Source organism: Geotrypetes seraphini, chromosome 7 (genome assembly GCF_902459505.1).
Source record: "Geotrypetes seraphini chromosome 7, aGeoSer1.1, whole genome shotgun sequence".
In the NCBI taxonomy this organism is placed as follows: domain Eukaryota; kingdom Metazoa; phylum Chordata; class Amphibia; order Gymnophiona; family Dermophiidae; genus Geotrypetes; species Geotrypetes seraphini.
The window spans coordinates 65,357,379-65,373,615 of NC_047090.1; the positions used below are offsets into that span (position 1 = coordinate 65,357,379).

Genomic DNA, 16,237 nt, shown 5'->3' on the forward strand with positions numbered 1-16,237 from the left:
TCCCCACAACGCCAAACTGCCTCAGTTTTGCTCCAGGATCTACACTCCTCATTGCCTCGAGGCAGACGCTTTTCTACTGAACTGGGGGAAACGATTTCTATATGCGTTCCCACCATTCCCGCTGATCCAGAAGACTCTGGTCAAGCTGAAACTCGAACGGGCCACCATGATTCTAATAGCTCCTCGGTGGCCCAGACAACCTTGGTTCTCCCTCCTACTTCAACTCAGCAGCAGGGAACCAGTACCACTTCCAGTGTTTCCTTCACTACTTACTCAACATCAAGGATCACTACTTCATCCCAACCTGCAGTCTCTCCACCTGACAGCTTGGTTCCTCTCAACGTAACCCCTCACCAATTCTCACAAGAAGTGAGGGAGGTCTTGGAAGCTTCCAGGAAGCCCGCCACTCGACAATGCTACTCCCAGAAATGGACCAGATTCTCCTCATGGTGTGTTTCTAAGTCAAAGGAACCTCAGCGAGCTTCCTTATCCTCCGTGCTGGATTATCTCCTACACCTATCTCAATCTGGGCTCAAGTCCACATCCATACGAGTCCACCTGAGCGCTATTGCGGCGTTCCACCAGCCTCTACAAGGGAAACCCCTCTCGGCCCATCCGGTGGTCGCCAGATTTATGAAAGGACTCTTCCATGTTAACCCTCCTCTCAAACCACCCCCAGTAGTTTGGGACCTCAATGTAGTCCTTTCCCACCTCATGAAGCCCCCGTTTGAACCACTCAACAGGGCCCCTCTGAAGTATCTCACCTGGAAAGTGCTTTTCCTTGTAGCCCTTACGTCCGCTCGCAGAGTCAGCGAACTCCAGGCATTGATGGCGGACCCACCATTCACAGTATTCCACCATGACAAGGTGGTCCTCCGCACTCACCCGAAATTCCTGCCTAAGGTGGTCTCCGAATTTCATCTCAACCAATCCATTGTACTTCCAGTATTCTTCCCTAAGCCTCATTCTCACCACGGAGAATCGGCCCTTCACACTCTAGACTGTAAACGTGCCTTGGCTTTCTACCTGGATCGCACCAAGCCACACAGAACCACTCCTCAACTTTTTGTCTCCTTCGATCCTAACAAGTTGGGAAGACCCGTATCAAAGCGCACCATCTCTAATTGGATGGCGGCTTGTATCTCTTTCTGCTATGCCCAGGCTGGATTATCACTTCCTTGTAAGGTCACAGCCCATAAGGTCAGAGCAATGGCAGCCTCAGTAGCATTCCTCAGATCAACACCAATCGAGGAAATTTGCAAGGCTGCCACCTGGTCCTCGGTTCACACATTCACCTCACATTATTGTCTGGATACCCTCTCCAGACGGGATGGACAGTTTGGCCAAACAGTATTGAAAAATTTATTCTCTTAAGTCGCCAACTCCCCCTCCATCCCACTGAGGTTAGCTTGGAGGTCACCCACTAGTGAGAATACCTGCCTGCTTGTCCTGGGATAAAGCAATGTTACTTACCGTAACAGTTGTTATCCAGGGACAGCAGGCAGCTATTCTCACGTCCCACCCACCTCCCCTGGGTTGGCTTCTCAGGCTAGCTACCTGAACTGAGGAGACACGCCCGGATCTCCGGGTAGGAAGGCACCGGCGCATGCGCGGTGCGGGCATCTAGAAACTTTAAGTTTCTACAAGCAACACGTGCTTGTGAGACGTCCGTACCGGGGCTCTGTCTGATGACATCACCCACTAGTGAGAATAGCTGCCTGCTGTCCCTGGATAACAACTGTTACGGTAAGTAACATTGCTTTTCCGCGCTCCCGTTTGGGACTTGCGAGAACTAATCGCAGCCATTCAGAAAGCAGCACGGGCCCAAGTGGGAGCGCGGAAAGCTTTGCTCCTGACCTCCGCACTGCTGGCTGGGAAATAAGAGGAGACAGCTAGCGACAGAGGGATCACGCTGGACCACCAGGTTATTTGTAACAAGGTACCACAGTGGGCGGGGGGAGGGCTGGGGTTTTAAAAAAGTGCAGGGGGTGGGGTGTTTTACAAAGTTGTAGTGGATGTGTGGCGGTGCAGCAGGCAGGATGTTTTAAAAAGGTACGGCGGCGGGAGGGGTATTTTTAAACTGGGGGAGTAATTTTTTTGTACCTTTGCTACTTAAAACGCACCAAGATTTCCCACTTTTGGGTGGAAAAAAAGTGCATTTTATGGAGTGAAAAATACAGTAAGTAGACCAGTAGGAGCCCAGAGTCTTATAAAGTGCACTTACAGAAGATTATATCATGGGTTTATCTTTATACATCACACAGATTTACTTCCGAGGAGTTCATCTAAAGTTTCCTGAAGGAGGGAAGATGTCTCAGTATCTAGAAAGCCTGGAAATAGGAGATACCATTGATTTCAGAGGGCCTAGTGGTCTGCTTGTCTACAAGGGAAAAGGTAAGGGCAGTTGAGTCAGATCTGTATTTTTAATTGAAAGAGTGGCTGGCTGAGTAATGAATTTGAAGCTCTGTGCTTTAGAGTGTTTTCCCCTCTTTCCATCTGTAAAGTCTGTATTACATTTGGAAAAAAGCTTTTATAAAACATGTTTGGCTATATAAACAGCTCACATACCAATGCAAGGGTGCATACTTTCTCTGTGCTGCAGGTAAGTGTTCTGGGTTTCATAGTTTGTGTGCATGTGCTCTACCTACTTGTGTATTTTATAAAATTCAGGTACACCACCATGCAGCCTGATCTGTGTCCATTTATACCTGCCTTAGGTGCCTGAGAATCTGTGCACCTTTGGGGATTAGTTCTGGGTGACTATTTTATAAACTACAGTGGTACCTTGGATTACAAGCATAATCCGTTCCAGGAGCATGCTCGTAATCCAAAATGCTCGTTTATCAAAGCGAGTTTCCCCATAGGAAATAATGGAAACTCGCTTTGATATGTTCCCACCCCACACCCTCCCCCCCCGAGGCCAGCAGCGCTGCTCCCCCCCCCCCCACGAGAACCGGCATTGCTCCCTTTATTCACTCCACTTATTTGAGTGAATAAAGGACCCCTGAGGAAAATGTTCTCCACTGAAACATGGACCGTTTGGGTCTTCTTGTCTACCACAGATTTTTATTTTGTATATCTTTTGGACTTTAACATTTGAGCTATTGTCCTTATTGCTGCTATTGTCCTTATTTAATAAATTGACTAATCGTCCAGACTGTGTTCCACCTTGTTTAGTTTTTATTTTTGTTGCTTGGTAAAGTAATTAGGATGTGCCTTCATAAGCCCAGCACCGAGGGTATATTTTATTACAGGGTACCTCTGTGGAAACAAAAGTACAGTGGTACCTCGGTTTACGAGTGCACCGGTTTGCGAGTGTTTTGCAAGACGAGCAAAACATTCTCAAAATCGGCGCCTCGGAAACCGAGCGCGCCTCGATTTGCGAGCGCCCCCCCCCCCCGCCGCGACCTGAGGTCCCCCCATCCCACCCGAACCCTCTTCTTACTTTAATGTAGCCTCCGCACCGGCACCAGCATGTCCTGTGCATTGGTGCCGGTGCCTGAAGATCTGCCTCCTGTGCTGGGCCTTGAGCATGTGCGCATGCTCAAGGCCTGAGAGTTCACATGCGCATTCTCAAGGCCCAGCACAGGAGGCAGATCTTCGGGCACCGGTACCAATGCACAGGACATACTGGTGCCTGTGCCAGTGCGGAGGCTACACTAAAGTAAGAAGAGGGTTCGGGTGGGTTGGGGGGACCTCAGGTCGTGGCGGGGGAGAGGGTGCCGGATCGCGGGGGGGGGGGGGGGGGGGGGCGCTCGCAAATCGAGGCGCGCTCGGTTTCCGAGGTGCCGATTTTGAGAATGTTTTGCTCGTCTTGCAAAACACTCGCAAACCGGTGCACTTGTAAACCGAGGTACCACTGTACTTTTGTTTCCACAGAGGTACCCTGTAATAAAATATACCCTCGGTGCTGGGCTTATGAAGGCACATCCTAATTACTTTACCAAGCAACAAAAATAAAAACTAAACAAGGTGGAACACAGTCTGGACGATTAGTCAATTTATTAAATAAGGACAATAGCAGCAATAAGGACAATAGCTCAAATGTTAAAGTCCAAAAGATATACAAAATAAAAATCTGTGGTAGACAAGAAGACCCAAACGGTCCATGTTTCAGTGGAGAACATTTTCCTCAGGGGTCCTTTATTCACTCAAATAAGTGGAGTGAGTGAAATAAATAATATATAGTGAAATTTTGCTTTTTTCCTTGGAATGTTGCCTTATGCACTAATTTGACTTAAAATATTTTGCATGTTTGGACCGATGTTGGGCTGCTTCATAATCACTTCATAAATTCTTAGAAATCCTTACTACAATTTTTGCAAATATTGATATGCTTTTCAACATGTGCTTTCTTCAGAGATTCTTCACATGTGTTGCAGGTAAAAAAACACCATTGCAACAGAATAATCAAAATCTTTTCCACCTGAAGGTACTGGTTGATTCTTCAGTTGCCCAGTATTTCCAGATTAGGACCTTCAAACACCGCCACACAATACCGCTACACCACCAAAAGTCACACCCATTGATTTTCATTTTATATATCTTTTGGACTTTTACATTTGAACTGTTTATATGGACTTTTACTGTTATCGTTTTTGTTTAGTTTTACCAATTGCTTTATCCCCTTAGAATGAAACTAAGCTTTTTTTTCACATTTTCAGCCCATTACTCTAACCATGGCCACTCTTTGAACTGGAACAAATTACCTCCAGATCTTATGAAGGTATTTAACAGCAGATTAAATATTTGATTGCAACAAGAGAGTTATAGTGGATCCTAAATAGAGTGGGATGGCCTATAAAACCTCCCTTTCCATCCCAGCTGTAAGTTGCATATCATAATCCCATGATATGGGTTAGAATTTTTGAGTGAGATTGAAGCGTACTCTACATATAACAGAATTACTACTGTTTCCTAGATCAGTGCATCATTCAAATGATAGAGGTTTGTTTTGGTTTTTTACTTTTAAACTGATTTGGTTTCCTTTTTCTTTGTTCAATTAAAAAAAAAAAATCAGATATACTTCTCCCTCGTCATTCGCAGGGGATACGGTCAGAGCCGGACCGCAAATGGCGAAAAACCGCAATTGTCCGGCTCTGACCCACCCCCACCTCCCTGCCGCCTTCCCGGCCTTACCTGGTGGTCTAGAGGGCTTTCGGGGCAGGAGCGATCTTCCTACGCTCCTGCCCCGTGCAGATCGCCATGAGGAAATGGCTGTAGGGAGTTCCTGACGTAGTCTCAAGAGACTATATGGGTTATTTTAAAATTAAGACTGCTTTTTTTATTTTCCCCCTCCCCAGAAAAAATCACGATTATATGAAACCGCAAATGGAGAAACAGCGAATTGGGAGGGGGAAAGTTGAATATACATATTTTAACATTAAACAACCCACTCATTTATCCACCCTGCAACTGACTTCCTTTTATCCAATCAATACATATAATGTGAAGGGCCTGGACCCTTGCAGCCTTCCAGTCTGATTATGGTTTGTATTTTTTAAAATATGGTCACTCATGTCAGTTTTTTCTTTTTTGGACAATTCAATTTCAGGTACGTTTGCAATTCGTCCTGACAAGAAATCAGAACCTGCTATTAAACGAGTGAAGCGTCTGGGAATGATTGCAGGAGGAACAGGTGTGTAATTTACATTACATTAGAGATTTCTATTCAGCCATTGCCTTGCGGTTCAAGGCGGATTACAAAAGAATTCCAAAAAACGTATTACAAGAAGAAGATATTTGGTAATTTCTAGAGGAGATAAAGAGTAGATAAGGTTGCTTCGGGGTATTGGGAAGTGGGAAGGAGCTAGCGGTATTAAGTCGTTTGCAGGAATTTCTTGAAAAGTAGAGTCTATTTCTTTTCTGAACATTTTGTAGTCAACGTTTTGTAATCATTTTCATGTAATTTTCAGTTTTGAAGGAGGTAAAATGTGGGTGCAAGTGTCTTCACATTTGTGATTTAAGATTGTGTGCATTTTTATATTTTAAGGCATAACTCCAATGCTGCAACTTATCCGGGCCATTATGAAGGACAAAGATGATCCTACAATTTGTTATTTGCTGTTTGCTAACCAGGTATTGGAACCTCTCTTCATTTTTCTCTGAAGGTAATAAAAATTCCATTGTGAGTGGGATGTAGAATAGGAAGCATCTTATGATTTTGTTCCGTTCACTGTGGCTACCAGAGAGGACAGGAAGATCTAGCTTATTACTCATTCTCTCTGCAGCATTAATTTTTTATTATGATTTAGAATACATAAGTCTGTAGAAGGCAGAGTTGTCCTACAAGACTACAATGAAGAGCATAACTCATTCAGGTCTGCTGTAAAACACTCACAGGGCTGCTATGAAGTGAAGGGGAGAGATTTCTGTCACCAAATTCCATCTATCCAAACTGGATGTCCCAGGCCAAAGGCAAGCCCAAGAGTACGGTTACTGGTGGAAAACTGAAATTAATTCCAAAATCCTAGTTTGTTAATGAATGTTTCTCTGAGCCAACATATGAACTTTGAAATGAGCAGATTTCATTATCAGGGTTGTGAACCACTGATAATGGTTCACAACCCTGTCCTGGAGGACCACCAGGCCAGTCGGGTTTTTGGGATAGCCCTAATGAATATGCATGAGAGAGATTTGCATATAATGCAAATTCATTAGGGCTATCCCAAAAATCCGACTGGCCTGGTGGTCCTCCAGGACAGGGTTGGGAACCACTGCCTTAGAACATGCAGCTGCTGGGTATGCAAACTTCCATCTTTAGACTCTTAAAAGGCATAATTATAAGAACATAAAAATAGCCTTACTGGGTCAGACCAGTGATCTAAACCAGTATCCCGTCTTCACGGTGGCCTATCCAGGTCACAAATACCTGGCAAAACCCCAAATAGTAGCAACATTCTATGCTACCGATCCAGGGCAAGCAATGGCTTCCCCCATATCTGTCTCAATAGAAGACTATTTGTCCATACTTTTTTTTTAAACCAGCTATGTTAACGACTTTACCACATCCTCTAGCAATGTGTTCCAGAACTTAACTTTTCTCTGAATGAAAAAATATTTCCTTGTATTGGTTTTAAAAGTATCTCCCTGTAACTTTGAGTGTCTTCTAGTCTTTGTAATATTTGATGGAGTAAAAAAATCAATCCACAAGTACCCGTTTTACACCACTCAGGATTTTGTAGACTTCAATTATATTTCCCATTAGCCATCTCTTTTCCAAGCTGAAGAGCCCTAACTTCTTTAGTCTTTTCTCATATGAGAGGAGTTCCATCCCTTTTATCATCTTAGTTGCTCTTCTTTGAACCTTTTCTAGTTTCGCTATATCTTTTTTGAGATAAGAAGACCAGAATTTAATGCAATACTCATTGTAACATTCTAAGTCTTGTTTACCATCCCTTTTCTAATAATTCCTAGCATCTTGTTTGCTTTTTTGGCTGCCGCCACATAGTAACATAGTAAATGACGGCAGATATAAATCTGAACAGTCCATCCAGTCTGCCCATTAGTTATTTTCATTAAAAATACATGATTAAATTAACCTGTCTTCTCTTTGATATTTCTGGGCCATAAGAACATAAGAATAGCTTTACTGGGTGAGACCAAAGGTCTATCAAGCCAGTAGCCCATTCTCAAGGTGGCCAATCCAGGTCACTAGTACCTGGCCAAAACCCAAAGAATAGCAACATTCCATGGTACCGATCCAAGTCTTGCTCCGTGTCTTTCTCAATAACAGACTATGGACTTTTCCTCCAGGAAATTGTCCAAAACCCTTCTTAAAACCAGATACACAATCCACACTTACCACAACCTTTGGCAACGCTTCCAGCACTTAACTATTCTCTGAGCAAAAAAAAATATTTCCTCCTATTGGTTTTAAAAGTATTTCCCTGTAACTTCATAGAGTGTCAGCCTAGTCTTTATTTCTTTCTTTGATTTCTTTAAAAAAAAAAAAAAAAAAATTTTTTCCTTCCGATACCGGGTCGGCCGCGTGGCTGGGGCCCCGCGCCTTCGACCTTGCGGCGGAGCTTTTCCGGCCTATGTCCCGGCCAATTACCGGTTTTAAAAAGTGTAGCAAGTGCCAGCGCGCGATTTCGCTCACGGACCCTCATCGACGCTGCTTACAGTGTCTGGGACTGGATCACTTCCCGAAATCGTGCCGGCCTTGCTCCACTCTGACGGCGAGAGTGTTTAAGCGCCGCTGTCTGCTGTGGGAGTCCATGTTCAAGATGGAAGCTTCATCGGATCCTGCAGCTTCGACATCGACATCAATGGGTGCTTCGGGCCTCCTGAAACCGGCATCGTTCACACCGGTTTCGGCCCCGGCTTCGGCGCCGGTGCCTTCCTCCGTCTCCTCGGAGCAGGTATCGACCCCGACAGTTCCACCGGTGGTGCTCAAGGTGCCGAAGACTGGCAAGCAGAAGCACACAGCACCGAAGGAGCGCGGAGACCGTGCGGAAGGGCCCCCTTTTGGTGCGGATCCCTCCATATCGGCTTCGTTGCGGTCCCTTCTGGAGGCTCAGTTCGTGGAGCTCATGCAGACCATGGGGCCTCGGCTGATTGCCACCATCCAGGGTGACCTTCCAGCTTCGGCTTCGAGGGGCGGACCGCCCCCCCCTCCTCCTCGCCGCACGACCTCGTTGCTCGGCGAGGAGGAGCGGCGAGCGGTGTCCGGGTCCTCGAGGAGGTTCTCCGTTAGCGCTATACCTCCTTTGGAACCGATTCCCTCGAGGAGGGCCTCCCTTAGTGATATGCCTCCCTTGGAGCCCATCCCCTCAAGGAAAGCCTCGTTTAGTGACCTGCCTCCCTTGGAACCGATTACTCCGCCCCATGACTCAGTGTGGCGTCCACCTTCGGGGCCACCCAGTCCTGGGCATAGCAGGAAACAGGACGAGTTCTTCCGAACCCCCTATCAAACCTGGGCGGCGTCGGGGGAGGCGCCGACTCTTCCGCCTCTGTGATCGACGGCATCGAGTCCAATCTGCTCCTTGGCGGCGTCTGAGCCGATTTCTCACAGACGGGCTTGATCCCCTTCCAGGCATCAGGAGGGGCATCGATCCAGACATTCTTCGAAGCATTCCTCTCGGCACTCGACCGTCTCGCCTCAGAAGAAATTACCTCGGTTGGGGTATGCTGCTTCGACTGGGTCTCCTCCTCCGGGCCCGGAGTTCGAGGACCCTGAGGTTTTCTACTCGTCCTGTTGCTCGCAGGCCTCTCTGGAGCCTGAAGCCTCTTCTTCTTCTAGTCCGTCTCGCAGACCGGCGACGGCGGACCAACTGTCCTTTTCATCGTTCCTCAGGCAGATGGCAGATGACATGAAACATAGAAACATAGAAAAGACGGCAGAAAAGGGCTATAGCCCACCAAGTCTGCCATTCCAAATTCCCGCCCCTCTGATTTTACTCCCTTAGAGATCCCATGTGAACATCCCATTGTCTCTTAAAATCTGACACGCTCTTGGCCTCAATCACCTGCAGTGGGAGTTTGTTCCAATGATCCACTACTCTTTCAGTGAAGAAGTATTTTCTGTAGTCGCTATGGAACTTCCCTCCCCTGATTTTTAACGGATGCCCCCTGGTGGTCGAGGATCCCTTGAGGTAGAAGATATCTTCTTCCGACTCGATACGGCCCGTGATATACTTAAATGTTTCAATCATGTCTCCCCTCTCTCTTCGTTCCTCAAGTGAGTACAGCCGTAGTTTATTCAGTCTTTCTTCATACGTGAGATCCCTGAGCCCCAAGACCATCCTAGTGGCCATACGTTGAACCGACTCGATTCTCAGCACATCTTTCCGGTAGTGTGGTCTCCAGAATTGAACACAGTATTCCAGATGAGGCCTCACCATGGACCTGTACAGCGGCATCACTTCTTCAGGTCTCCTGCTGACAAAACCTCTACGGATACAACCCATCACTTGCCTTGCCTTGGAGGAAGCCTTCTCCACTTGATTAGCAACCTTCATGTCATTACTAATGATCACCCCTAGATCACGTTCCGTCGTGGTCTTGGCCAAGGTCTCACCATTTAGTATGTAAGTTCTGTGCGGGTTTCTCTTTCCCAGGTGCATTACCTTGCACTTTTTAGCATTGAAGCCTAGCTGCCATGTTGCTGACCACCGTTCTAGCAGCAGTAGATCCTGCGTCATATTATCAGGCAAGGTGTTTTTACCTACTATGTTGCAAAGTTTGGCGTCGTCGGCGAACAGTGATACCCTTCCTCTAAGTCCTTGGGTCATATCTCTTATGAATAAGTTGAATAGAATCGGGCCCAAGACCGACCCCTGCGGCACTCCACTGATCACGCCTGACGTTTTGGATGGGGTACCGTTTACCACCACCCTCTGAAGTCTACCACTCAGCCAATCCTCAACCCATGTAGTTAGAGTGTCCCCTAATCCTATCGACTTCAGCTTGTTCAATAACCTTCGGTGTGGGACGCTATCAAAAGCTTTACTGAAGTCTAAATATACTACATCCAGTGACTCTCCGGCATCAAGTTGTCTAGTAACCCAGTCAAAAAAGTTGATTAGGTTAGATTGGCAGGATCTGCCCTGGGTGAATCCGTGCTGGTGGGGATCACGTAGGTTTTCCTCGTCTAGGATTGTGTCAATATTTCGTTTGATCAGTGTTTCCATGAGTTTGCACACTATAGACGTGAGACTCACCGGCCTGTAGTTTGCCGTCTCTGTCCTGCAGCCCTTTTTGTGGAGTGGGATAACGTTGGCGGTTTTCCAGTCCAAGGGGACTCTTCCTGTGCGTAGGGAAAGATTGAAAAGAACAGATAGTGGTTCTGCCAGGACTTCTCTCAATTCCCTGAGCACTCTGGGATGTAGGTTGTCCGGTCCCATGGCTTTGTTTACTTTGAGTCTTGATAGTTCGTAGTAGACGCTACTGGGCGTAAACTCGAAGTCATGAAACGGGTCCTTATGGCTGTCTCCCATCTGAATCTGTGGACCAGATCCCGGCGCTTCACGGGTGAAGACTGAGCAGAAGTATTCGTTTAGTAATTCTGCCTTGGCAGAATCTGATTCTACAAGATTACCGTCTGATTTCTTCAGGCGTTCTATCCCATCTTTGTTCCTTTTCCTGTGACTAATATAGCTGAAGAAGGATTTATCCCCTTTCTTAATGTTCCGTGCTAGATCTTCTTCCATTCTGAGTTTGGCCTCCCTGACTGCTATTTTGACAGCTTTTGACCTTTCCAGATAGTCTTTTTCCGCCTCTTGTTTTCCTAAATGTTTGTAGGTGATAAATGCTTCTTTTTTCTTTTTAACGAGGTCCGAAATTTCTGCACTGAACCATTGGGGTCTTTTGTTCCTCCTGCGCTTACTTACTGTTCTTATGTGGCGGTTTGTTGATTCATGTAGGGTGGACTTCAGAGTCAACCACATATCCTCCACATTGTTAGGTTGTGCTTGTTTTTGTAACTCCTGATGGACAAAACTTCCCATGCGGTCGAAGTCTGTGCCTCTAAAGTTGAGAACCCTCGTTGCTGTGTTTGACCTTGAGAAACCTTTCTTGAGGTTAAGCCATACCATATTATGGTCACTGGAGGCCAGTGTATCTCCAACTGAGACATCCGTGACGCTGTCTCCGTTGGTGAGTACCAGGTCTAGTATCGTCTGGTCCCTGGTGGGCTCCAGTACCATTTGCTTGAGTCGTGCACCCTTTATGGAGTTCAAAATTCTTTTGCTGCCACACGTAGTCGCGGAGAGTGTGTTCCAATCTGCATCGGGCATATTGAAATCTCCTAACAGCACTGTATTTCCCCGTAGAGTGATGTTCTCTATGTCTTCGCTTAGTTCTATGTCTTTGTCTTCCTGTTGTCTTGGAGGTCTGTATAATACCCCAAGGTATAGGCATTTTTCATTTCCTCTGGCCAGATTCACCCAGAGGGATTCCCCAGTGTATCTAATATCTGTAATTCTGGTAGTTTTGATGTTATCCTTAGTGTATAGTGCTACCCCTCCCCCTAACTTGCCCTCTCTGTCACGACATTACTCTCGATGCTGGGTCTCGATACTCCAAGGAATACCTCGATACCATGCACTTGCCTCGTCCTCCGGCGGAGTCCTTGCAGCTTCCCCTGCACAAGCTCCTCGACCAGACCTTCATGCGATGCTTCGAGTCTCCTTACTCTATCCCTGCGGTCCCTGGCAAATTGGATGCGCGGTACCGCACGGTGCATCATAAGGGCTTCGAGGGTCCTCAGCTTTCTCACCAGTCCCTCCTGGTCGAATCCTCGCTCAAGCGGTCTCATCCTGGCAAGGTCTATGCTTCAGTGCCTCCGGGCCGCGAGGGCAGAACCATGGATAAGTTTGGTCGACGCATCTATCAGAATTCGATGATGTCGTCTCGGGTCCTGAATTACAATTTCCACTTTGCAGCCTACTTGGAATTTTTTCTACCTGTGCTTCGGAAGTTCACACCGTACATCGAGTCCCAGGCTAGGTTTGAGTTTGAGAAAGTGGTTGCTTCGCTGTCCCAACTTCGGCTTCAGTTAATGCAATCTGCCTATGATGCGTTCGAGCTCTCAGCCCGAGCGGCAGCCTATTCGGTGGCGATGCGCCGGTTGGCCTGGTTGCGGACCATTGATATGGACCCGAATCTTCAGGACCGCCTGGCGAACGTTCCGTGCGCTGGGGCGGATCTTTTTGATGAATCCATCGAGACTGTTACGAAGAAGTTGTCTGACCACGAAATGTCCTTCCAATCTATCCTTAGGCCGAAGCCTAAGCCTCAGCAGTCTCGACCTTCTCGTCCGCCGTTGATTTATCAGCGGCGTTATCAGCCGAGGCAGACTCCACCTGCGAGGCAACCGGCGAAGCGTCAGCCTCCCCAGAAGGGTCAGCCTAAGTCTCAGTCGCCTGCTGTCCCTAAGACCACTCAGCCTTTTTGACTGTCTCGTCGAGGGCATAACCAACCTCGTTCTGCCTCCCCCTGTTTTTCCCATCGGAGGGCGCCTCCATCATTTTTATCATTGCTGGGAGGCCATAACCACCGACCTCTGGGTCCTTACTATCATCAAGGAAGGATACTCTCTTCATTTCCATCGGGTCCCTCCGGACCACCCTCCAAGAGAGTATCCTTCCAACTTGACTCAGACCGCCCTTCTTCTCCAGGAAGCTCAGGCTTTGCTCCGGCTTCGTGCTGTGGAGCCGGTCCCGACGGACCAACTGAACCAGGGGTTTTACTCCCGGTACTTCCTGGTTCCGAAGAAGACGGGCGACTTGCGACCCATTTTGGACCTCAGGGCCCTCAACAAATTCCTAGTCAGAGAGAGGTTTCGCATGCTGACACTTGCTTCTCTCTAACCTCTTCTCGAGCAGAACGACTGGTTATGCTCTCTGGATCTCAAGGAGGCCTACACTCACATACCCATTCATCCGGCCTCCCGCAAGTTCCTCAGATTTCGGGTGGGACATCTACATCTGCAGTATCGTGTGCTTCCATTCGGCCTGTCCTCGTCTCCCAGAGTCTTCACGAAGTGTCTGGTGATGGTGGCCGCTGCACTCCGGAACAGGGGTCTTCAGGTATTTCCATACCTCGACGACTGGCTCATCAAGGCCCCGTCAGCTCCAAAGGTCATTTCGGCGACCTTGACCACGATCTGTTTCCTGCAAAGCCTAGGCTTCGAGATCAATTTTCCCAAATCTCATCTGCAGCCTACCCAGTCCCTTCCCTTCATCGGGGCGGTACTGGACACCATTCAGCTTTGAGCATTCCTTCCTCCTCAACGCATGGATGTTCTTCTTCATCTCTGCCAGTCTGTGTCTTCTCGCCAGTCCATCTCAGCGAGACACATGATGGTTCTCCTAGGCCACATGGCCTCTACAGTTCATGTAACACCCTTTGCCAGGCTCCATCTCAGAATTCCTCAGTGGACCCTAGCTTCTCAATGGACTCAAGTGTCAGACCCGTTGACTTGACACATCATAGTCACTCCTGCTTTTCGGCAGTCTCTACTTTGGTGGATGACCTCTTCGAATCTATCCAGAGGTTTGCTGTTTCACACTCCTCCTCATCAGAAGGTTCTCGCAACCGATTCCTCGACCTATGCCTGGGGGGCTCATCTGGATGGGCTTCGCACTCAGGGATTCTGGACCAGTGCGGACAGCCTCCACCAGATCAATCTTCTGGAGCTCAGAGCCATCTTCTATGCTCTTCAAGCTTTTCAACATCTGCTTCACGACATGGTGGTCAACATCCGTACAGACAACCAGGTCGCCATGTATTATGTGAACAAGCAGGGGGGCACGGGATCGGCCTCCCTCTGCCAGGAAGCTCTCAGAATCTGGGATTGGGCAGTTCGCCACAATGCCTTCCTCAAAGCTGTCTACATTCAGGGGAAGGACAATGTCTTGGCAGACAACTTGAGTCGTCTCCTCCAGCCTCACGAATGGACTCTCCATTCCAACCCCCTTCATCAGGTCTTTACACAATGGGGGACGCCTCAAATAGACCTCTTTGCGGCTCCCCACAACTTCAAGCTGCCTCAGTTTTGCTCCAGGATCTACACTCCTCATCGCCTCAAGGCAGATGCCTTTCTGCTGGATTAGGGGAATCAATTTCTGTATGCGTTTCCTCCATTTCCTCTCTTTCAAGAGACTCTGGTCAAGTTGAAATCAGCCCAAGCCACCATGATTCTAATAGCTCCTCGGTGGCCCAGGCAACCTTGGTTCTCCCTTCTACTTCAACTCAGCAGCAGGGAGCCATTCCTTCTTCCAGTGTTTCCTTCTCTGCTTACTCAGCATCAGGGATCTCTACTTCATCCCAACCTGCAGTCTCTCCACCTGACAGCTTGGTTCCTCTCAACATAACTCCCCACCAGTTTTCCCAGGCGGTGAGGGATGTCTTGGAGGCTTCCAGGAAGCCTGCTACTCGTCAATGCTACTCCCAAAAATGGACTAGATTTTCTTCATGGTGTATTTCCAATTCTAAGGAGCCTCTGTTTTGGACTACCTTTTACATCTGTCTCAGTCTGGTCTCAAGTCATAGAAACATAGAAACATCGAAATTGACGGCAGAAAAGGGCTATAGCCCATCGAGTCTGCCCATGCCAATGACCCACTCCTGACTTTTACTCCCCTATTGATCCCATGTGAATATCCCATTTTCTCTTAAAATCTGACACGCTGTTGGCCTCAATCACCTGCTGAGGCAGCTCGTTCCAATGATCGACCACCCTTTCGGTGAAGAAGCACTTTCTAGCATCACCTTGAAATTTTCCTCCCCTGATTTTCAGCGAGTGTCCTCTGGTAATCGAGGGCCCTGTAAGACTGAAGATATCATCTTTCATCTCTATACGCCCCGTGATATACTTAAAGGTCTCAATCATGTCCCCCCTCTCTCTTCGCTCCTCCAGTGAGTTCATCCGCAATTTTTTTAGTCTTTCTTCATACGTGAGATCCCTGAGCCCCAAGACCATCCTGGTAGCCATTCGCTGAACCGATTCAATTCTCAACACATCTTTCCGGTAGTGTGGTCTCCAGAATTGAACACAATACTCGAGATGAGGTCTCACCATGGATCTGTACAGTGGCATTATGACTTCAGGTTTTTTGCTGACAAAACCCCTACGGATGCAGCCCATCATTTGTCTTGCCCTGGACGAAGCCTTCTCCACCTGATTGGCAGCCTTCATATCATCGCTAATGATCACTCCTAAATCACGTTCTATTGTGGTCCTGGACAAGGTTTCACCATTTAGTGTGTAAGTTCTGTGGGGATTTTTTTTGCCTAGGTGCATTACTTTACATTTTTTAGCATTGAAGTTTAGCTGCCAAGTTGATGACCACTGTTCCAACTGCCGTAGGTCCTGCGTCATAAAGTCAGGCACACTGCTTTTGCCTACTATGTTGCATAGTTTGGCGTCGTCGGCAAACAGTGATATTTTTCCTCTAAGCCCTTGGGTCAAATCTCCTATGAATAAATTGAATAGAATCGGCCCTAAGACGGAGCCCTGAGGTACTCCACTCGTCACAGCTGACGTTTTGGAGGGGTACTGTTTACCATCACCCTTTGAATCCTACCATCTAGCCAATCCTTTACCCATGTAGTGAATGTATCCCCCAATCCCATCGATTTTAGTTTGTTCAACAGCCTGCGGTGTGGGACGCTATCAAAAGCTTTGCTGAAGTCCAAATATATCACGTCCAGGGACTCCCCGGCATCCAGATGACTGGTCACCCAGTCAAAGAAGTCAATTAGATTAGTTTGGCAGGACCTTCCCCTGGTA

At 47.6% G+C, this 16,237-nt stretch overlaps 1 protein-coding gene across 1 annotated transcript in view; it reads left to right on the forward strand.

The window, feature by feature from the left end:
* Positions 1-16,237, forward strand: part of LOC117363881 (NADH-cytochrome b5 reductase 3) — a 133,175-nt gene that overhangs the window by 89,944 nt on the left and 26,994 nt on the right. Inside the window, exons 5-7 of the mRNA XM_033952390.1 lie at positions 2,265-2,394; positions 5,555-5,638; positions 5,993-6,078. Of these exons, the coding sequence (XP_033808281.1) occupies positions 2,265-2,394; positions 5,555-5,638; positions 5,993-6,078 (300 nt within the window). The remainder of the gene's footprint in view (positions 1-2,264; positions 2,395-5,554; positions 5,639-5,992; positions 6,079-16,237) is intronic.